The following is a 24,658-nucleotide window of genomic DNA, read 5'->3' as shown; positions in this document are numbered from 1 at the left end:
CAGAACCTTCTTCCATCAGGTCTCAGTCCCATGTGATCCAAATCACTGTGCCATAACTTCTTACTCATATGTGCAGCAGCTATTGACAGTATTGGCTGACTTAACCCTTTAACTTCCCTCCACCCAACCAACTCGATCCACACGTCCTCCCATTCCTTTGTGCCTTAACACAATGATCCAGCTTCCCTTTAAAATGCTATTCCCCCTCCCCGGCTATTCCCACATAGCTGCAAGGTCCATGTCCTCGCTGCCTTGACTGAGATGAATTGATTCAGAACAAGTCAGGAGTGGGAATCAGCAGTCTGTGGATTTTTTAAAAATCTCAGCTAATCAAGGGGGATAAAACACACCAGTGGTTTAGCACATTCGTCGATAAAACTGTTTAATTCACTCACATAACGACAAAATTAAAACTATACTTAACAATCCATTTGAAGGAAATGTGTGTCTCAATTCACCTCAGGCAAATGTATAAAAATTTTCATGGGGAAATTCCTCCAAATCGCAGCTATACAGAGTGTTAAAAGCCAGGGCCTGTTTGAGGCAGGGTAATTTAACACCTCCCAGTGAAAGAAATGGTTCAGGGCAGTCACTCACATAAACCCTGGATGACCCTCACTGAATGTACTCTCGTGGGGGCTGTAACTATGAGCAGGGCCACAGACAGCAGTGGGATTCCCTCACAAGAGCCTCAACACAGGCAGCAGTTACATTAAACAGACATTTTCACAACGTATATGAAAAACCATAATGGATATTATTGGCATACATACTTGAGTACATACCATGACGTAGTGCCGTTGCATTTCTGTCTTTTCGCTGGCCAGTTTCTCACATTCCAGCTTCAGACTGCAATAGAGGAGAGAACAGCTTAATATCTTGACGTGAAAGGATGAGACAATCACAAGGAGAAAAACAACTGTCTTCCCAGAACCCAACTGTCCAACCCCAAAACACTGTAGCAGCAGAAATGCTCGTTTCTGCTTGTGGATCCCCCACCCCCCACGGCACTGCTGACAGAAATCTGAACATAACGATTTTGAATCTCAACAGGCCAGCAATAAACTGCAAAAGGTTAATGTGACCAGAAATTTGTTGCAGGAAATTTGTTACTTGCTGCTTGAAGGATTAAATGGAGAATAGCAGCCATCATGGTGTCCAAATATAACCCTAAGTAGGTTTGCACTTAGCCAAGGATGACTGGGGAGACTCTCTTGCCTCTGAGCCAAAATGTTGCATGTTCAAGTCCAACCTAAGCACAAAGTCTAAACTCTTCCGAGAGGAAAGGAGGAAGTGTTGTGCTGTGGAGAATGAGAATACTGGGCGAGATGTTCGACCCGGGCTTGGAATGTTGTTGAAGGTGAATGTGGATCTCTTGGCAGGATTTTGGAAAAGAAATCTAACGTTTCCCAAGTTCCAGGCAATTATCCCTCAAATCAACATCACCCAAACCAATGATCTGCCTATTTCTTGGTGGGACCCAGATGTGTGCAAACGAGCTGCTGTATTTCCTGCATCAGAATGAATACACTTCAGAAGTACTGCACCACCTGCAATACACTAAAAAATGTCCTGAGGTCACAACAGGCATTATATATCGTACATCATATACTTCATTTTGAAAAGGCAGAAAGAGATAACGTATTTGATTTGCACAGTATGTCTCTCAGTAGATGAAATTGAGTATGATTGACTGAATTACTGAAGGTCTCACAACTTCAGCAGCATATGCATATGTGAGGAACCCAAAGTAAATTGTAACCTCATAACTCACTGAAAACAATGTACAAAATACGTGATGTCTTTTTAAAAATATTGTTCCTCACGGTGAGATAGCAACAGTGATGAGTGGGATCAAGATAGCACAACTCAGGAAACAAGCAATAAAATGGTCATGGTCTGTCTAAAGTACATTGCAACACATAACAGACACTATAAATTATATTACACAGCTCACAAAACAAACTGTCAAGATTCCTCACATTGGAGATAGTTAGGGGAATGGTTATCACACCATTGATTAGACTGGCAAGGTGCTGCTTGATAAAAAAAAAGTGTAGTTCCAGAAGGTTTTCAAAATGGAACAACACTGCCAAGTTTAGGGAAGGAGTTGAAACTTTGGGTATTCAAATGTGGTAAAACTGGATGCATTGTTACAGCAAGACAAGCAAAGGGTGCAAGAAGTGAATATAAAACTAAAAGGGCTTTCAGAGAAAGTTTGGGAGGAGACAGTGATTTGAAGACAAGAATGGTATTAAAACATGCACGGCTGAAAACACAGGGGTGAAGGAGATGGGAACGTCACAAAAAGCAAACGCAAGGAAAAAGGAAGCCGATGCTGAAGTTTTGTAAAGCAAGATTCAGCCTCAGCGTTTAGGGCCTCTTGTGGTGGTGGTAGTGCCCACCCTTGTACTGGGAGGCCTGGGTAAAAGTCCGATCTGCTCCAGAGGGGTTGATTAGAAAAATAGGTCAGCGTCAGTGTATTAGAGCTTGCAGCAAGGGGGCAGATTGATGGCATAGCAAATGAATGGACGGACAGACATTTTAGTGTGGAATCTGAGGGCGCTGTGATTCACAACTTGATAGCAAAAAAAAGGTACCTGATTAGGTAGAGGACATTGCAGAGGAAGATTGTATGGTAGTTGCCTCACTATATATGTAAGCTGAACTTACAGATAGGAGGAAGGCATAGAGAATTAGTCATTCAGTATACGTTATGGGTCAGAGGTTGCAAGGTTCTGCTGCTTTTGAGGAATCTCAGGTGTGGGACAGATGATTCTGCGTCCAATACTCACAACTAGACTCATGAAATCTCAAATTTTGGTCCTTATACTTTGAACCAGACTTTAAAATTTATTTATGGGATCTGGGCATTACCGGCAAAGCCAATATTTATTGTCCTCCCAACTGCACTTGAGAAGTGGTGAGACAAATTTCTGGCAATCAGGACAAATTTGGGAGGAATTATAAAGCAGGGTAATTGGCATTTTCCCACTTTGATGACACTTCTTAGATCTTACCTCTTTGACCTGAATCTCCTTATGTGGCTTGATGTCATATTATCTTTCATAAAGATCTTGCAAAGCACCTTGGGACATTTTTAAAAAGCTGGGCAATGAAGATTTTGTTCTAGTGTGGGGGGGAAGAATGTCAACTTCCACACCAGACTGGACTGGATCTCCAGGTTCCTGCCCAAAAACATGAACTCACTTTAATTTTTTCCTGACGCTGACAGATGGATTTCGGCAGGGGTTTCGTTTCCCCTAGAGACCCATCCAAATCTACCCAGAACTGCACAAAAAGGAAGCAGTAACCTTTGTGTGGCAGAAGGGCTTATGCCCAAAACGTCGATTCTCCTGCTCCTTGGATGCTGCCTGACCTGCTGCGTTTTTCCAGCAATACATTTTTCAGCTCAGGTCTCATTATCCAGTTGGTTCCTTCTTCAGCATTCCAAAAGACCTGAATTCCATGGCTTTGAGCCAGGTAAATGTCACAGCTTATTATCAATTTCTGCATCACTAAACAGCTGCAGAGTCAACAATGTCTCAGATCATTTATCTGAACAGTTCAACTCATAAGACCTTCCTCTAACTAATACCCTTGGGCTGCCAAACAGCAATTGGCCATGCGCATTTTTAAAGGATCATGACCATCAGGAATTTATAGCTTGCAGGCTAAAATTCTTGTATATTCAGAGTTTAAAAATCACACAATACCAGGTTATAGTCCAAAGAGTTTATTTGCAAGCATGGTGGCACAGTGGTTAGCACTGCTGCCTCACAGCGCCAGAGACCTGGGTTCAATTCCCGCCTCAAGCGACTCTCTGTGTGGAGTTTGCACATTCTCCCAGTGTTTGCGTGGGTTTCCTCCGGGTGCTCCGGTTTCCTCCCACAATCCAAAAATGTGCAGGTCAGGTGAATTAGCCATGCTAAATTGTCTGTATAGTGTTAGGTGAAGGGGTAAATGTAGGAGAATGAGTCTGGGTGGGTTACGCTTCGGCGAGTCGGTGTGGACTTGTTGGGCCGAAGGGCCTGTTTCCACACTGTAGGAAATCTAATCTTTCGGAGCATTGCTCCTTCATCGGGTGGTTGTGCTCCGAAAGCTAGTGCTTCCAAATAAACCTGTTGGACTATTACCTGAGGTTGTGTGAGGTTTTAAAACTTTGTATACCCCAGTCCAACACCAGCACCTCCAAATCATATATATTCAGACTAACTGTGAGGATGGTGTTGGGAAGGCAGGGAGGAGTGGCCACATATTGCCAACAATGAGCCGGCATTACAGTGACTTCAGATACTCCTTTCTTTTTGCTTGGAGATGCCCCAGTGTCCATTCAGCACCTTCCTATATGATTCAGGTAAGACTGAATACTGACTAAAGTGGAACAGACCATAACCCATATCTGCCCACGTACCATTGTGATTATCACATTAGCCTGGATCATCAACCCATTTAACTGTGGCCATATTTTAATGTTTGCTTTAGATCTTTCAAGCACACCTCACGAGGTGTAGGAGGATGACCACAGATTTGGAACCTGACAGCTTGCTACTACTTGTGAGCTTACACAGAGGAAAGAACGCACAATTGCATAGCTGCTTACTATGTCAGAGCAATGTCAAAAATGTCAAACATATTATTTTTAAAAACTAGTCATTATTGGTATTTAGGTAAACCCATGATAAGTTTCGTTACTAGATACAGAACCACAAAAGTTATGGCACACAACACAAGAGGGGCCATCCAGCCCACTGTGTCAATAAGCTAGTGCTTGTTCTAATCCCATTTTCCAGTACCTTGGGCCTATCCTTGCTGGATCCAACACTTCAGGTGCAGGTCCAGGTTCCCTTCAAATGTGGAGGTGCTGGGGTGGACAAAGTTAAAAATCACACACCACCAGGTTATAGTCCAACAGGTTTACTTGGACTATACTGGACAAAGGTGCAGCTTGTACTTTCAAATAAACCTGTTGGACTATAACCTGGTGTTGTATGATTTTTAACTGTCCCCTTTCAAATATATTAGGGTTTCCAGATTGGACAGTCAATTCCAGACACACTCCACCATCTGGGTGCAAAAGGTTTTCCTCATTCTCCCTCAAACTCTCCATCAATCAGTTAAATTTGGGCACCCTGGTAATGGACCTTTCTGCTAAGGAAATAGGTCTTCCTTGTCCACTTTATCCAAAGCCTGCATCTTTTTGTATATCTCAATTAAGTCACCTGTCAGCCTCCTTGCTTCTACAGAGAACAATCACAGCCTTGCAACCTTCAAACCCTGTCAATCTTATAAATCTCCTGTGCACTCTCGCTCGACAGCAATTTTGTCCTTTCTGTCATTTGGTGAGAGCAACTGTACACAAACTTCCAGCTGTGGTCTAACCAGTGCCTTAAATAGTTCCAGCATTACATCTCTGCTTTTGTATTCAATACTTCACCCAATAATTGAAAATATCCACTATAACAATACCTTATCTACCTGCCTTGTTATCTTCAGGAATCTGACAACATGAACTCCAAAGTCTTTCACTTCCTCTACCACTCTCAGTACCGACAATTTATTGTACATTTCCTTATTCAGTTTGCACTCTCTCCAAATACTTAACCTTACACTTTTCTGGATTGGATTCCATTTGCCACTTTTCTACTCACTCAACCAAACCACTGACATCATCCCGCAGTTGATAGCCATTTTCCTCATTGTAAACTACCTGGGTCAATTTTTGTGTTGTCTGCAAATCTCTCAATCTCACCTCCCACATTATATATAATCGTGAGCAGTAAGGGACCCAATATTGAGGCTTGCAGAGCACCATTAAAAACCACTTTCCATTTGTTACAACATCCATTGACCATTACCTTTTGTTGTTCTTTACTTAGCCAATTTTAGTACAACTCACTATATTCCTTGTATCCTGTTGGTTTTTATTTTACTTAGAAATCTTAGGAACCCTACAGTGTGGAAACAGGCCCTTTGGCCCAACAAGTCCACACCGACCCTTCAAAAAGTAATCTAGCTAGACCCATTCCCCTACCGTATAATCCTATATTTACCCCTGACTAATGCACCTAACCTACACATTCCTGAACACTATGAGCAATTTAGCATGGCCAATTCACCTGATCTGCACATCTCTGGATTATGGGAGGAAACCAGAGCACCAGGAAGAAACCTACATAGACAGAGACACAGTCACCAGAGGTTGGAATCGACCCTGGGTCCCTGGCACTGTGAGGCAACAGTGCTAACCACTGAGCACTATGACCAGTCTGTCATATGCTTTAGTAAGGTCCAGCTCAAAATGTTAACGTTACAATTTTGTAGAGTAGGCTGCCCAAACATTTTGTGTTAAAGGTGCTGTATAAACAAAGTGAATGCATTCCAGGCAAGTTCACAGGCGCATCATCAAATGAATTTTGATTATATGTTACGTGAGGAGATTTTGAGGCAGACTAAGGAGGTGTTCAAGGAGCATCATTGAAATGGAGGGTGCGGTGGAGAGGTTTAAAACAGCAATTCAATTTTAAGCCCTAGGCAGCTGAAGGTACAGCTTTTGATTTGATTTGTTATTGTCACATGTACCTAAGTACAGTGAAAAGTTTTATTTGGGTGAGCAATACAGGTAGACCATAAAAAAACAAGGACATACACATCATAGGGTGCTTAGACAGAGCAAGGCAAACAAGGTTACAACTACACAGGATGTGCACAAAAGCAAGGTCAACATTTAATTTAAAATTAGAGAGGACGCTCATTCTGCTGATGGTGGAGCAGTAAAATTGGGAGTGTTTAAGAGGCTAGAATTGGAAGATCACAGAGATCTCTGAGCAGACAGGGCAGTTTGCTCTATGGCTCGGGACTGTTATAGAGACAGGGAGAGGTGGTGATGTGAAAACAAGGATAGGCCTTTTCAAATTTGAGGAACTGCCAGATGCAGAACCAAAAGTATATCAACAAGAGCAGCAATGATGGGTGAAGGGGATTTGGGATGAATTAGAATTTAGGAAGCAGAGTTTTGATGACCTCAAGTTAAAGTGGAATAAAATAAAATCTTGTGGATGCTGAAGATCTGAAACAAACAGAGAAGATGCTGAAGAGATTCTGCAGGACTGGGAGCATCTCTGGAGAGAGAAACAGAGTTAATGTTTTGAGTCTAATAGGACTCATCTGCAAAATCCAATTTGACACTTCTTAAGAATTTGTTTGAAACATTAACTCTGTTCCTCTTTCTGCACAAATCTCCTGCTGAGATTCACCACTATTTTCCTTGTTTATTTCAAATTATTATACTGTAGTTAGAAAACGGGAGGTCAGGCAGCACATTAGAATAGTCAAAATTGGAGGTAACAAAGAATTAGAGGAAGCATTCGCAGATGAGCAGAGGCAGGTTTGGATACCAATGATGTTACAAAGTCATATAAATACGGTTGAAACAATAGCAGGTCACAGGTTAGGAAATCCACAGTGAGTAACTCATCTTATGACTCCCCAGAGCCAGCCCACAATCCACAAGCTACCAGTCAGGAGTAAGATGGAATACCTCTCACTTGCCTAACACCATCCAGGATAAAGCAGCCCACTTGACTTGTACCACATCCACTCTTCCAATGCCGATGCTCAATAGCACCTTCCAAACGAACAACCTCTACCATCTAGAGGAACAAGGGCAGCAGATTCAAAGAAACCATAACAGGTTCCCCTCCAAACCACTCAATATCCAGACCGAAAAGATACTGCAGGAACAATGGTGTGTCACTGGGTCAAAATCCTGGAACTCCCTCCCATATGGTATTGTGGGTCCATCTCCACCAAATATACAGCCACAGTTCAAGGTGGCAGCTCATCACCATCTTCTCAAGGGCAATTAATGGTGAGAATTAAATACCCACACCCCATGAACAAATTGAAATAAAAGATAGAGGTAGGCAGGTTTGATAATGGGGTGCATCTGTGGTCATAGAAAGATTACAAATAGGTAGGTTCTGCATCAGACCAGTACAGTGGGGATAGATACATGTTTAAACTATCCCCTTTTAAAAAAAGAGATCAGGAGATTCAGAATTTCCACAAACCCAATTTTGAAAAAATGCTGAGGCTAAATCTGGAACTTGTATAACTTATTACACGTAAACAAACAAAGCTAGCTCTGACCTATATAATCATCTACTACTTACTGTCAGCAGGCTTTGTGGCTGAACTCACTTAACCAAATAATTCTAGATTTCACTGTAGTTTTTTTTAAAAGAATACATGTAAACAAAACCAGATGCCTAATAATGTAGCCCCACTTGCAGCTCGTTCATGAAAGTTGGCAAAGACGTAACATTATTGGGTTAGGTGCGGGAAGGCAGACCGAGATCTTACCAGGCTTTTATATTAATCCTAGTACGATGCACTCAACATCTTACTACCTTTCTAATCGTTGATCCTTGGAACTTTTCTATCACGTTTCCAAGTATTCTACCTATGCATTCCTTTAATCCCTGCATCACCAAACTGACTCATTTTTTAAACTTCAATTGGCTGCCATGTTTCCTACATTATAACAGCGAAAGTTTGTCTCTTTGTTATAAAACACTTTGGAAACTACTGGCGGTTGATCAAAGGTGGCTTGCTGCTTCCACGTTCTTTCTAATTTGATCTTCTCCCAAAGCCTGAAAATTGGACAATGCCTTGCTCTCCTATTTTTTTCTATGAACCACTGGCTTTCAAAACTCAAGCGCGGGCATGATTTAACCGGTACTTCCTGATTTACTCAGTCTTCCATCCCACTCTTCAATCGTAAAGAAGGAGGAGTGCAGTCTCCAGGAGTTTGCACAATGACTCAAGTGCCTCTTGGGAGACGGTGGGACACTCTTTCCTGTTTTCCTGCTCAAGTGTAAGGTTCACTGGGAGGCGACAAAGGGAGGGAAAGCCCAAAGGCGCTGATTACATTATGGTAAAACAGTTCGAGTTCCTTTGTTTGCTACCGGACTAGTGATCCTCCCCTCCACATTGTCTGAACTCATTTCGCTCAGGCATCCAAGAGGAGGAGGAGGATTAGATTAGATTACTTACAGTATGGAAACAGGCCCTTCGGCCCAACAAGTCCACACTGACCCGCCGAAGCGCAACCCACCCATACCCCTACATTTACCCCTTATCTAACACTACAGGCAATTTAGCATGGCCAATTCACCTGACCCGCACATCTTTGGACTGTGGGAGGAAACCGGAGCACCCGGAGGAAACTCACGCAGACACGGGGAGGACGTGCAAACGCCACACAGTCAGTGGCCTGAGTCAGGAATTGAACCTGGGTCTCAGGCGCTGCGAGACAGCAGTGCTAACCACTGTGCCACCGTGCCACCCAAGAGGAGGTGGACATTCTATCCCCAAATTATCAGGAAATGTCCTGCCTGGGAAAGACTCCACTTCCCACAGGATACTGCCCTGCCTTATCTCCTGCAACTGAATCTTTGCCACCATCAGGTTTTTCAATAATAAAATCATATGAGATTAATTCTGGCAAACCATCTATACATAATCATTAATGTCACACTTGTTTCATTATTTGACTACCAAGAATGAGAAGACAAATTTAATCCCTACAGTGTGGAAACAGGCCATTAGGCCCAACAAGTCCACACCGATCCTCTGAAGAGTATCCTACCCAGACACATTCCCCTACCCTATAACTCTACATTTACCGCTAACTAATGCGCATAATCTACACAACCCTGAACACCATGGGCAATTTAGCATGGCCAATCCACCTAATCTGCACATCTTTGGATTGTGGGAGGAAACCGGAGCAGCCAGAGGAAACCCACGCAGACACAGGGAGAATGACTGTCTGTGTGGAGTTTGCACAGTCATCAGTGGCTGGAATCGAACCCAGGTCCCTGGCACTGTGTAATGTACCTAGTTTTCTTCTTCAAGAAATTCTAATGTTTTTAATACCTTGAGTGACAAAAGGGATGATAACAGAAGCATTTGTTGTATTTTTGCTATAAGAGGGATTGAAACCATGTAAAAGTTACCACTCATTTTTTTAAACTTTTAATAAGCTTTGCATCCTCCCACATATTGCCAAATGTGTCTTTTTAAAAAATCCTGGCAATTGTTTTTAAAAGGACAGAAGCACTCCCAAACAAAGCCATTCATTTTCAGCTGAGATCGGATTTGGAGGAGTTCAGAGCTCTCCAATACTCCGAGCCATTGACTGGATTTATGACTACAGAGATACCAAGGTCAGATCGTTTCCCACAAGGGGGAAAAGGATAAACCATAGGGTGAGTCATGCCAAGATGTTGTCAATACTGCGCATCTCAACAACTGGTTTACAAGCAGCCTGGCAGAAATAAAAAAAGGCCCCTGTCAACTATTTTGGTCATAACAGAGGACGTAACACGGCCAGTGGAGAAGACAGAGGAGGGAAATGGGAGGAATCCTAGAAAATGCTAAGAAGAAAAAATGACAAAGAACTATCTATCCGTTGCCTCGAAGTGCTAAGTTGAAAAGTGCAGCACTTAATTGAGCACTATAGCTTCGAAGATTCCCAAATTCAATTGTGTGTGGATTTACGAGACATGTAGCAGCCTCAGATAAATGAGTAGACAGCGTGGGTTTGCCATTTCGGATTGCTAGCTGGCGACTGTTAGAAGGTGGACATCATGCAATGCCCCTTTTCACAAAAAAAAAACACGTTTGGCCTGTTACACTTTTCATGGAAGACAAACGTTTTGGAAAGAGGAAAAACATCGGGAGAAAGGGACAATAGATGAGATGGAGATTTGATCCAAAAGAATATGCTATGTATACCACCCCCCTCAGAGATAAACTCATTTCACAATGAAATCATTTGGAAAACAGGTACATACCACTGTGAAATACAGACCACAACTTTTTAGGGAGCAGGTACCCTTGAAATGTTTGCAGTAACCTGGGGTTTGAGACTGGGGTGTTTAGCCCACGATTAAACAACATAGTTCTACAGAAAAATCTGTCGCTCCGTAAAAATGCAGCTTCCCCATCCCCCCAAAACTGAGGTGGGAGCTAATTAGCCCTCCTTAATTGCATTCGCTGGCATTCCCTCAGTAGCCTGGACTGCTGAGCATTCACTGGCAATGCTTCCTAAAGAGCAAAGCTGTTAACACAGGGCATATGTCACTTCCTGCTGCTTGAGATTAAAGCAGAAAACATCTGCTGGGGCAAATGCTCAGCATCTTTAGCTCTGACTCTCATACTTGGCTTTTTACTACACTGCCAAATCAGTGCAATTTTAAATCCTATTTTCTCAAGGCAAGTTTATTATACTTTGAAAATAAACTTAATTAGGGTCCATTGGACAAGATGGTGCAGTCTCTCACACACACACACACGCCTTCCTCCTTATCATTGGATTAGCTCATAAATAACCTGTCAACACAGAATGCATGGCACTGCTTATTTCCGTTTCAACTGAACATGAAACTTTAATGTCCCCTTGCACACTGCATTCTCAGTTCTCCTTCTAACTCACACAACAGGCTTAATGCAAATACATACTGATCAGATCGAGCCAAGTTTGGGAAGTGACTTACACCAGCGCTGATCCGTTTCATCCAGTTTGCCTTCTGTGTAATTCCTCCTCTCCTCAACAGAGCCTGGTTGGGGGACAGTCCCACTGGCTGCCCTTTGAGAATTTACCCAAGTGCCCACCACGGCGTGGGTCTCCCTGTTGGCTTTCGTCTTGCCTTCCCCTAACGCCATGCTTTTCCAGCGACCTACCAATCAGGACTAAGAACCCGTGACCAACGATAAAGGACGCACGAGGCTGACCGCAGGCAGCCTGGCCAGGAGGAGTGCAAACAGGAGCAAAGGTCTCAGTGTGCACCATTCACTGCTCAGAGTACAGAGTTGGGGGTGAGGGTATAGGCTGTGTGGTTGTGTTTAACAGTGTGGCCTAGCCAACAAACATATGACAGGTTATTTGCCGTGAAAGCTGAACTCAACTGTGCCCTTGGCTAGGGGTACCAGCCAGCAGCTGCTCAATGCGTTACCATTGAGACAGAACCCCTGCAGAGTTAAACAAACAAACACTCAGGTAAGACATACACAGACACTGTCTCCTTCCTCTCTCTCTCTCTCTCTCTCTCTCTCGGCATGTTGGATGTTAAACAAAGAAAGCATTATGAGACAGTATGTCCCTGTTACTGTGAAGGGCAAGGCTGGTAGGTGGAGGGAATGCTGGATGACTAGAGAAATTGAGGCTCTGGTCAAGAAAAAGGAGGAGGCATATATCAGGTTTAGATATCTGGGATTGAGTGAATCCCTAGAAGAGCATAAGGACAATAGGAGTATCCTTAAGGAGGAAATTAGGAGGGTGAAAAGGGGACATCAGATAGCTTTGGCAAGTAGAGTTAAGAGAATAGGGAGACTACAAATATGTTAAAGGGAAAAACTGGGGTCAGAATAGGGCCACTTAAAGATCAATGAGGCCATCTATGTGTAGAACCATAGGAAATGGGTGAGATACTAAACCAATATTTTGCAACAGTTCTTACTGTAGAGAAGGACATGGAAGCTAGGGAACTCAGAAATAAATAGCGATGCCTTGAAAAAAGGAGGTGCTGGAGGAATTAAAACACAAAAGGTAGATAAATCCCCAGGGCACGATCATGTGTTTCCCAGAAATTTTTTGGGAAGCTAAGGAAGGGATTGCTGAGCCCCTTGCTGAGATAGTTGTGTCATCAGCAACCACGGGTGAGGTGCTGGAAGACTGGACAGTGGCTAATATGGTGCCTTTATTTAATGAAAGGCTGTAAGGAAAAGCCAAGGAACTATACTGACTTTGGTGTGTCTATGGAATGAGGTGCCAGAGGAATTGGAGAGACTGGAACAATTACAACATTTAAAAAGCATCTGGATGGGTGCATGAATTGAAAGGGTTTAGAGGGATATGGGCCAAGTGCTGGCAAATGGGACAAGATTAATTTAGGATATCTGGTCAGTATGGATGAATTAGACCGAAGGCTCTGTTTCTGTGCTGTACAGCTCTATGACCCTATAGATCAGTGAGTCTTAACATCAGTGCTGGTAAGTTGTTAGAGGGGATTCTGAGGAACAGGATTACATGAATTTGGTAAAGGCAAGATCTGATTATGGGTAGTCAACATGGCTTTGTGCACGGAAAATTTGTCTTGCTAACTTGATTGAGTTTCTTTTGAAGAGGTGACAAAAAAGATGGACTTCTACTATGCCTTCATTACTGTCTATATGGACAAAGTTCCACATGGTAGACTGGCTAGTAAGGTTAGATCATATGGGATCCAGGGGGAGCTAACCAACTGGATACAAAATTGGCTTGAAGGTGGAAGACAGAGGGTGATGGTAGAGGATTGCTTTTTGGACTAGAGGCCTGTGACTAGTGGTGCATCACAAGTATCAGTGCTGGGTCCACTGTTTTTTCCATCATTTATATAAATGATGTCAATGTTAAAATATGAGGGATGGTTAGTAAGTTTGCAGATGACACCAAAATAGGTGGTGTAGTAGACAGTGAAAAAGGTTACCTCAGAGTACAACTGGACCGTGATCAGATAGGTTAATGAGTGGCAGATGGGGTTTATTTTAGACTAATATGAGGTGCTGCATTTTGGCAAGGCAAAGGTAAACCACGGCAGCAATGGTCAGGTCCTGGGGAGTGTCGCTGAACAAAGAGACCTATGGGTGCAGGTACGTAGTCTCTTGAAAGTGGAGTCACAGATAGACAGGGTGGTGAAGGTGGTGTTTGGCACACTTGCCTTCACTGGTCAGAAAATGGAGTATAAGAGTTGGAATGTCAAGTTGTAGCTGTACAGGACATCGGTGAGACCACTTTTACAATACTATGTACATTTCTGGTTGCGCTTCTATAGAAAAGATGTTGTTAAACTGGAGAGGGTGCAGAAGAGATTTGCAAGAATGTCTCCAGGGTTGGGGGGTTTGAGCTGTAGGGAGAGGTTGAATAGGCTGGGGCTATCGTTCTTGGTGCATTGGAGGCAGAAGGGTGAGTTTAGAGGTTCATGAATTCATGAGGGCCATTTGAATAGCCAAGGTCTTTGGGTGGGGTTGGGGGTGGACGGGCGGAATGGGTAGTCCAAATTAGAGGCCATAGGTTTTAAAGGGGAGAGGGGAAGAAATTTAAAGAGAACTGGAGGGGTAACTTTTTCACACAGAGGGTGGTGCGTGTATGGACTGAGCTGCCAGAGGAAGTGGTGGAGGCTGGTACAATTGCCGCATTTAAACAAGCATCTGGATGGGTTTATGAATAGGACGGGTTTAGAGGGATATGAGCCATATGCTGGCTAATGGGAGTGAATTAATGTAGGATATCTATTTCGGCATGGATGAGTTGGACTGAAGGGTCTGTTTCTGTGCTGTACAGCTCGATAACTATGAAATGCAGAAAAGCAAACCTTTTTGTGAATGGGCTGAAAACAGCTATTTTGATCACCTGAATTACAAGATTGAGCACAGTCGGGCAGAATCTATCATGCAGTCTTCATTCAGTGGATACCATGTATCCACTGTACCAAAATGTCACATTTTAAGAGAATTTTGTGACTTCAGTGGAAGATCTCCTAGCAATGTCACAAATTGTCTTGTACTTCTTGTTGTCTGACAGACTAACACCCTAACTTGAATTAGGCCGCAAGAAGGAAATATAAAGGTTTTCAGAGATCTACAAGCATTTTACTTCAAATTTATAATTAAACACAGACATCAGTTTCCACTTTTCCCTTCTGGATCCTTTTTTCTGGCCAGAAGCCAACACCCTAGTGAGGAAGATCCCAGCTCTTAAAACGTTAAAGTCTAATGGATATTGCCCGCTCTTAATCCACACCGGAGTGTTCGGCTTTACCCTTAAAGGGAACGTACATTTCTAACAGTGGCTTGTGTAACATGATGCCTGGCAGAGATACACATTTGGGGGATAGTTAGTTGAGGGAGAAAAGAACAGGACACTAATATGGTAGGATGAGATTTGCAGGACGGGAGGTGGTGGCAAGTGGAGCACGGACAACATATGCCAGTTGGACAGAGTTATCCGTTTCTGTCCTACAAATTCTCCAAGTTTAGTTTGGCAAAATTTTACCGTGGTCAACTTTTATTAGGCCATCTGAAAATACAACTCGACATAAGATGCACAACACTCCTATACTTGGCTAACTGTATATCTTCTAGCATGTCACAAGAAATACCGTAAGAGATTGCAAGTATTTTTTTTAAACTCCAACAGAAATTTACATTCATATAATATGATTAACAGTGAAATATCTCAAGGCGGTTCCTCAAGCTATAATTCATGGGAAAATTGACACGAAGGCAAAGAAGAATCTGTTATGATGGGTGATCAAATGCTTGGTCAGAGGTTTATAGATTTGAGAATATTTTAAATATATGAACATACAAATTGGAGCGGGCCACTCACTCAGTCTCTTGAATCTGCTCTGCCATTCATCCCGTCAGTTTCGCCACAATTTTATTACTCCACGTTTGCATTCCCCTCAATGAACTCTGTTTACCAAGAATTTCTTTATCTCTGCCTTAAAAATATTCAACGACTTTGCTTCTATTACTTTTTGATGAGGAAAGTTTGTAAGATTCAGAAAGAAAAAACATTCTAAACTCGGTCTTAAATTCTAGATTCTCCCAAAACAGGGAACTTCCTCACTATATCCACTATGTCAAGACTGCGAGAACGTATGCTTCAATAGAGTTGCCTGTTCAATGATGGGCGAGAGTGAGCATGAGGCAAATGTTTAGGAGTATTCTAACAGGAGGTCCCTGACCATTACAGGTACAGAGCATAAGGGAAAGGATTACTGAACCTACTGTTTACAAGTCAAATTAGATCTTTTGGCAGCCTTTCCATTCACCTGCATGGATTAAAAGGAAGCAGAATGAAAATTGGGAACTGTGATTTGTTAACTGCCATCTCAGAAGTGGCTAAAACTGGACAAATATTTAATGTCAGTCAGACAAGTAATCGTATTTCATTTACCAACCGACTGGCATTATGTGACCATCAAAAGTCAGTGTCAGGTGAGAGACCTTGCCACCACAGGACCACTCAGGACTACTTGGCCTTGCTAAGGACTTTGACTTATTTGATTAAAAGCCTCACACGAGGAGCGTACAGCAAATGTCACAAGAGTCTGCAGCTTCTCAAGTTGCTGCACTGTCACTCTATGTGCCACACAAAGCTGTCGATCCACATTCCAACCATTCTCCAGCAATTCTCCCAGTGCTGTACTAGATTGGAATAAGGCAAACTGTATTTCAAATTTATGGGAATGTTTAAAAACAGTGTTTTTTCTGCAATACCAATCACTTTTCACTAAAAACAAAACAAGAAAGGTTGGCTTCTGAATAAAGGACTTGCTCGCTCTTATCATCAGGGTCATTTGGGTTATGATGACTGAATAAGTCAAAGTTCTGTTTTTTTAAATTACACAGCATTCCAGGAATTTTTTTTTTGGCTGACATTTACCTCTGTTCCTCGCTGAAAATTGCAAATCGGTAACTGATAATCTAAAAGAATATTCTGTTTATCTATGGGTAGCAAGAGTCACTTAAAACCCATTTGAAGTATTCTCGTTCCACCATCAGAAAGGAAGAGCCCTGTCAAGCAATGAAAGTCAATCTGGGTACAGAAATATGCAGCTGGCATTGTATTTCAGTATAAGCCTGCAATGTCATGGCCCACTGTCTTAAGCTTCATATTAGTGCCACTACCAATTGGAAGTCAACCTTCAAAAGAAAGAGCAAGACAAAGGGGCTCTGCAGTTAAAACTCGGAACAGCCGCTTCTTGAAGAATGGAGGGCATCAGCCAGCCACACCAGCTCCCAAAACACAGCCCCAAAGTAAACTCTGGACAGAAGCTAGAAAAATTCCAATCAATCAATAGATTTCCCATTCTTGTTGAGTTTCTCTTTGAGTAGCAGTTGGCATTAGCACTATGCAAACAGGAGGGGCATCTTTTCCCTCAGTCACCTGCATATAAAATGACTGAACGTTTGCAACTCAAAAGCAAACCATCAACTCTCTTTCCCCCTCATAATAAAGGTCTGAAAAGAAGTCACACAACCTCAACTGGGTATATAAAAAAAAAGTTCAGCAGTGAACTGGTTAAAACTATTCTGCATACGTTTATGGCAGCTACAAATAGCTGTAAATAAATAGCGGATAATGGATGCTTGTCGGGGAATTATAACACAGTAATCCAATCAAGGAGTTTCAGATCAACCATGAAAGCAGTGCTTGGAGTGTTTTGTACAGAACCGTAACTGGACTTTTTCTGTGTATCGGCTTGAATGCACGACTGGGAAACCTGGGAGAGACCAGAGGTATCATGATTACTGTGTTGGAGTGGAAGAGGTCCTGGGAGGTTTAACGAACATGTTCAAAATTATGATTTTTTTTTGGTAGAGTAACTATGTTGAAACCATTTCCTCTGGCAGGAGATCAGTAACCACAAGACAGAGACTTGCCAAAAGAACCAGAGGGGAAACGAAGAGGAATTTGGTGATGCCATAATATGTTCTATTTTGTAATGCACTGTCTGAAATGGTGCTTGAAGCAGTTTCAAAATTAACTTTTAAAACAAATTGGCTACATGCTTGAAAAAAGAAACTTTCATGAGTTGAGAAAAGAGCAGGGTAGTGAGATCCATTGAATAATTCTGCAAGTGTTAGCACAGATATGGTGGGTTGAATGGCCACCTTTCATAATTCCAATTGCACTTAAGCCATTGCACTTCCTGCATTTTTGAGTCTGTGTTTCAAATTTCTTCCAATATAAGTAGCAATCCTATAACCACCCATAATTCACCCATAGTGCAGTTCAGAATCATCACTCCAGATTCAACAAGACGGAGTCTAGAATTGTATTTCAAGGGGTTTTTCTTCCAGGTTATAGCTTGAACAATCATACAACATTGCACATGTATTATTATGTGATGTTCTATCATTATATTTTGTTGAAATTCTTGTAATAAGTTAGGATTATCATTGTAGCCAAGGATGACATCATTTAAATGTATAAGAGACATGTTGAAACAGAAAGGTCTCATCTTGCATGAACATAGTTTACTACAGCTCAGAGATTTCAAAGCACTTCACTTTCAGTGACTCTTAGTACACAGGCGAAATCACCAGCAAGTCTCTCTCCCTCACACACACAAAATGAAACAAATGATTGGTTAGTATTGTTCTCATGGCATCAGTTAAGCTGTGCTGGCCAGGAGGACACCTGCTTTTCAAATTGTGTCTGAAATACAAATAATACACTTGTGGAATTTCATCCTAGCTTTCTCTCCACCTCCCACAGAATCATACAGACATTACTAAACAGAAAGGTAGTATTTTGGTCCATCAGATCCATGCTGGCTTATAATAACATTGAAATCAGTCCCTGCACTATCCCTATAGCCCTGCAAATTTAATACCTTCAAGTGCGCATCCAATTTGCTTTTGAAATCATTCATCTTCTCTGCTGATAGGCAGGGAGTTCCAGTTCCATTCCATGCACAAACGTTTTCTTCCATACAGCTCTGCAGCATTTCTTAGTCTAAACCTTAAATTTGTGTCTCCTCATGGCTCAGATGGTGGATAGATAAGCCAGTGTGCCTCTCGAAATGAGCTACTAATTAATGTCAATGTTTCATATTTACTAATGCCAAGCATTGCCCTTACTGTGAACCCAAGTTGTCAATCAAGTCTTCAGCAAACCTCTATCTTTTCATTTCTGGCTGAGCATCCACTTCCCAGTGTCCATTTGCAGAGGTACCTTGGGATATTCTTTCAGCTCAAAGCTTTATAAAAAGGTGGTTATGCACATAAACCAGAGAGCAAGTAGACAAGTCAAATACCTGAGCCACATTGCTGAGTACTTTATTGGAGAGATATCCCCTCAAAGATAATGGCTTGGGGAAGTTAAAACTATAATCTTGTAGACAGTGAGCAACTAACCCAAAATACTGTACCTCATTTTTAATAGAAGTTAGAATATTTTTATCTTCAACTATTTTTTCACTTGTTTTAAAAAAAAGAGAAAATCTTTGCTGAGATGTAGGTGTTGCTGGCAATGCTGGTATTCGTTGTTCACCACTAATTATATTACCCTTGAACTAAGTGGCTTACTAGATCATTTCAGAGGGTAGTTAAACAAGAGTTAACCACTCTTGGTTAAAAGACTGGAGACGCAAAGACTTGACCACACATGGACAACTGACTTCCTTCTCAAAACAACATTAGTGAACCAGGCAAGTCCTTAACAATTGATTGTGGTCATGGTCATCAGTCCGATGACTGATGTTATAATACCAGTGTTATCACCAGTTGTTATGATAGGGCTGGAATCAATGTCCCAAGAACATTAATCTCAGTTATTAGCCCAGTGATATTTCCACTGTGCCACAGCTATCCCCTCTATCGTTTATACAATATTGTTGAGATTTTAAAGTCTTAACATCTCTCAAAAATGTATTAGTAATTTTGCTACACAGAACCTAGATCCCATAACTCATCTGGGCTTTTTAAACAAAGGTTTAACTTGTTTTATCTTTTAAACTAGATTGTCAGCATCTGGAACCTGGACTCTGGAAAGACCAGTTAAAATCTTTATTCAGGAGCTCAATTAGAAGCATTGGGAGGCAGGTCAACACTTCAAGTGTTAGCTTACTCTCTCTCCATGGATGCTGTCTGACCCACTGTGATCTCCAGCATTGGCTGTTTTCAGTACAGATTACAGCATCTGCAGCGATTTGCTCCTACTTCAAATATTAACTAACTTTACAGTCACTGTTACTATATTTCCAACATTTTCTGTATCATTTTGTATGTTTAAGGATGCCAGATTTATTTTTTTTGATCTCTGTGGGGATATTCCCATCATTGAAGAATCTAGCATGTTTCTGACTCAAAGGCGAATCCATATTTTACAAAAGCAAAATATATTCAAACCGAGATCTTGATCCATGACAAAGATCTTAACTTCAAGTAGTGAGAAAGTTTGAACAGAACTGCTTCAACCACCTCAGGAGGAGGAACAGCTGCCTGTGCAACATCGATACATAATAATTGTTTTTACCTGTGATACTGCGCCTGCAAGAACTGAAATTCCTCCTTGATGCGATCACATGTCTCCACCACTGTAAACTTAAATGGCTGCCCTGGTTGATGAGGGGCCTGAAAAAGAAAAATAAAGATATGCATTTATATAGTGCCTTTCATAATCACCACCTCTCTCTCAGCACTCTGCAACCAATTCACTGCCTCTTAAAAGTGGTAGCTGCTGTTGCAACATAAGAAACGTGACAATCATGTGGTCCAAAGCATACTGCTGCAAACAGCATTGTGATAATCACACTTTTTTTTGGTAGCATGGGACAAACACAGAAATTGCTGAAAAAACTCAGCAGGCCTGGCAGCATCTGTGGAGAGAAATCAGAGTTAGTATTTTGGTATAAGTTCCTCTGAACTTACTGACAGGCCTGATGAGCTTTATCAGTAATTTCTGTTTGTCTCTGATTTACAGCATCTGCAATTCTTTCATAGAGAGAGAGATTTAGAGCAACGAAACAGACCCTTCGGTCCAACTCATCCATGATGACCAGATATCCTAAATTAATCTAGTCCCATTTGCCAGCATTTGGCCCATATCCCTCTAAACCCTTCTTATTCACATACCCATCCAGATGCCTTTTAAGTGCTGCAAGTATACCTGACTCCACAATTTCCTCTGTACACAGGCAGAAAGCTGAAGAACACAGCAAGCCAGGCAACATCAGGAGGTGCAGAAGTTGATGTTTTGGCTGTAACCTTTCTTCAGGACTGAGGGTGGGTGTAGGGAGAGCGGATTGTTTTGGCTATGGAGGAGGCCAAGGATGGCTATGTCAGAAAGGGAGTGGTTGAGGGAATTGAAATGGGCACAGACTGGGAGGTCCAGTCAGCCCATGTGGACCCTGTTGCCATGCTCAGTGAGCTGTTCCTGAGCCACCGCTCCTACTGGAGGAAAAACAAAACAATTCCTACTGGAGGAATAACACCTCATTTTCCACTTGGGCAACCTACAGCCCAGAGGACTCAACATCGAGCTCTCCAGTTTCAAATAACCTCTCTTCCCATCCCCCGACTCCCTTCCCAGCCCCTCCCATTTCTCCCTGCCACCAACCAGATTCATTCCTCTCACTGACCAACCAGGCCGTACCCTCTACCTGTCTTCACCTATGCCCACTTCACCACCCTGCCCCCACCTCCCCTGTATCTGCAGCTCCCCCTACACTCAGCCCAGTCCTGAAGAAGGGTTACACCCAAAACGTTGACTTCTGCACCGCCTGATACTACCTGGCTTGCTATGTTTTTCCAGCCAACTGCCTGTCTACCCTGGATTCCAGTATCTGCAGTTTTTCTGCCTCCACCACTTCCTCCGGCAGCTCATTCTAGACACACTCCATTCTCTGTATGAAATGGCCTCTTAGGTCCCTTTTAAATCTTCCTCTGCTCACCCTAAACCTCTGCCCTCTAGTTCTGGATTCCCCTACTCCGGGATTTTTTTTTGGCAATGTTGATTGAGGGATAAATAGTGCCCAGGACATGAAAGCAAACTCAATTACTGTTCTTCAGCAAGTAGTTGGGGCAGAACTGTGGCTCAGTGGTTAGCACTACTGTTTCACAGTACCAGGGTCCCAGGTTCAATTCCAGCCTCAGGCAACTGTCTGTGCAGACTTTGCACATTTTCCCTGTGTCTGCATGAGTTTCCTCCGGGTGCTCCGGTTTCTTCCCACAGTCCAAACGTGAGCAGGCCATGTAAATTGGGTCTGGGTGGGTTACTCTTTGGAGGGTCAGTGTGGACTAGTTGGGTCAAAGGGGCTGTTTCCACACTGTAAGGAATCTAATCTAATCTAGTCATGATGGTAGAGACAGGTCTAACATCTCAACCACAAAATACTGCATCAGCACCTTCAACACAGCAACGATCCCTCAATGTCACATTGGAAGCCTCTATCTTTGTGCACTCAAACTCTAGTGAGACTTGAGCCCATGACCTAGTGGTTTCGGGGCAAGTATACTACCTACTGAATGACAGTCACTCTGATTAAAGAGCATCTTTAAACATCCGATGTAGCAACAATCTTTGCTTTGATCCTCTAGTTCCCACAATTTCTCACTCTATTGCGATTGGTAAACAAAGCATGGGTGCCTGTCTGTGTTTGCGTGTGGAGAGGTAGGCATTGGGATTACAAACCTTCTTCACACCTCACACAGCCACTGATAAGATAAAAGGCCGCAGTTTATATAGCTACTTCCACAAAAGGTTCAGCTGACCAATGAGCACTAACGAGGCAATTCGAGAGAACCTGGCAATCCATGAGGCCCTGGCGGAAGAGAAGAGACAATTCTCACCACCTCACCCCCACCCCCCGGCCACAATGCCTCACGCCACCCCCACGAGTTTTACTTTCAGCACCAGCCAATGACTACATGCTAAATGGTGATGGAGAGGAAAAGGGGGGAGGTGAATGAGGGAAAGCAGAGAATTCGGTTACCACTCCACTCAACTATTGTGTTTCGCACAACGGGATAAAGTGAGAGATTTTTCTCATTAAGTAGCTACATTTTCATTAAAACCAACAGACTAATGCAATGTATTCTCTGATAACATTTGAAGACCCAACTGGAGTGAATCCGACTGCAATCTTCCTGAAGGATTTATAGATAATGTTATATTGATTCAACTATTACTGATCCAACATTTTTGCAGCTAAGTCGAAATGTCTTGAACACACCGTTCGGATCTCTTCACTTAATAAGGTGGTCACTACTGTAGACCATGTACAGGTCCAGAGCCTGAACTGAGTCCCGTTTACTTCTCAATGCACTTTGGATTTCCAAATCTTCCACGTGTAACATTCTGCGCACGAAAAAGTTATTTTTCTGCGATATTTTGGTCACATCTGACAAGGCGATTAGCTCGAGATAGAAACGGAAATAAACTAAACCTCTGCGGAAATGTCACTAACCAATGCCACCTGCTGGAATTTCGTGCGTTTATAAATAAAATCAACCTACCCACCCCCAAACCCCTAAAAAAACATTTCGAGTTATTTCCACGATCATCAGCGCCGTCGTGCACTGAATCGGAATATTCAAGGATTAGGAAGTCCCAACCCTCCCCCAATAATTAAACAGGTTCTGAAAAGGCAGATCCTCAGCAACAAAGCACAATTCTTCTATCAATTATAAAGGGGAAATTAGCGCTGTTTTACTCTCCAGATACTACCATAAAACGCCACTCGTTCAGATTTAAATGCCACGAACTTGCAAGAATCAGGAAGCGAAATGTATACAATAGGCTGGTTAGTCAGTCAGTCAATCTATTTAATTCTGCCTATCTGTGCGATCCATATTAGGATTTATGGTTGACATTAACATTGGTAGAAATTGACAGGTTAAGACTATCAGAGACCATAACACAACAACATACATGTTTATTTCCCTCATTTGCTTAAGATTTGCAATGCTGTTGAGTAAACTGGCACTTACGGGATGCCTGCCTTGTGGATACATCCTTGGATGTTGTTCCTCTCCCCTCAATACTCTCCCACTGCTTCGGAAATTAAAATAAATTTCTCACACGCGCGCACCGATGTCTCCAGTGACTTTCTGAAGAGTCGTGGGAAGAAATGAAATAAACGTCAGTGGTAATTTTCAGATTATGAACATCACCAAGACGGGAAACGGAGCGTTTTTCGGTTTCTCACCACAAAACCATCTCTTCGGCGAATACAATCTGGGATCACATCGCCCGAAACACGCGCGCACAAAAGGTCAGCAAAAATATTCGGAGGGGTGGCAGCTCCGGACGCAGATCGGGGGGCTGGGGTAAATCCAGGGCTGTACAAAGGAACAACACGATGTTGTGATGCCCATGAAACAAAACACACAGAGAGTCCACCACTGCCGAACCCAACTTTAAAAAAAATGTCACAAAGTCCAAGCTGCTGCCGGGAGTTAAAGCGGTGCCTTTACAAACCAGAAGCCACTGGAAGTGTCATGAAAAGAAAACAAAGCCCCTTCCACGGGAAAAAGTTCATGCTTCAGGAGGAAATGGTCTGATCAGGGATGATACTCCAAGAAGTGGCCCCGTTTCTTACTCAATAACACACTGGCTTCACTGTTGCAAACCTCCCCTCTCTTTGCAACATCTTTGAGAATTCCCTCAATTGGATACATACTATCCGGAGCCTCTAGCCAATCAGGCGCCGCCTCTCCCACGTGGGTCCGTGAGGTACGGTAGACCAGTCAGCCAATCAGGCGCCAAGCTGTCAGCCGATTGGCCAGAGCGGGCCGAGACTCCCGGAGCCTTGGCCGCGCGGGAGGCGCCGGGAGTTGTAGTCACCTTGGCCGTTGACACCCGTTCTTCAGCTGAGGATGACGAACTACATATCCCGGCAAGCCGGCGGAGGCGCCGGCGGATGCGCATGCGTCCTCCCGCACAGCGGGACACGGTGTCAATCAAAGTAACGTGGGGCAGCTTGCTGGGGCCCTGCCCACTGCCAGGGCGGATTAATTATAGTGTAGTAGGAACAGACATTCTGCGGCTGTCCTGTTCTGCCTCAAACAAATCATTGTGATTTGCATTAAAGAG

General features: G+C 42.8%; 1 protein-coding gene across 7 annotated transcripts in view; it reads right to left on the bottom strand.

The window, feature by feature from the left end:
• Positions 1–24,200, bottom strand: part of LOC132829139 (transducin-like enhancer protein 4) — a 218,736-nt gene extending 194,536 nt beyond the window's left edge. For 4 of the 7 annotated variants that reach the window (XM_060846467.1, XM_060846469.1, XM_060846470.1 and 1 more), the window contains exons 1-3: positions 23,554–24,200; positions 20,099–20,196; positions 774–849 (exon numbers count right to left, since the gene is read on the bottom strand). In XM_060846467.1, the coding sequence (XP_060702450.1) occupies positions 774–849; positions 20,099–20,196; positions 23,554–23,577 (198 nt within the window). In that variant the 5' untranslated portion in view covers positions 23,578–24,200. The remainder of the gene's footprint in view (positions 1–773; positions 850–20,098; positions 20,197–23,553) is intronic. The other 3 variants (XM_060846468.1, XM_060846472.1, XM_060846473.1) reach the window with 1 other exon arrangement.
• Positions 24,201–24,658: the final 458 nt, after the last annotated feature.

Source organism: Hemiscyllium ocellatum, chromosome 28, assembly GCF_020745735.1.
Source record: "Hemiscyllium ocellatum isolate sHemOce1 chromosome 28, sHemOce1.pat.X.cur, whole genome shotgun sequence".
NCBI classification, from domain to species: Eukaryota; Metazoa; Chordata; class Chondrichthyes; order Orectolobiformes; family Hemiscylliidae; genus Hemiscyllium; species Hemiscyllium ocellatum.
The sequence above is the reverse complement of the archived record's forward strand: the minus strand, read 5'-3'. Positions and strand labels throughout refer to the sequence as shown.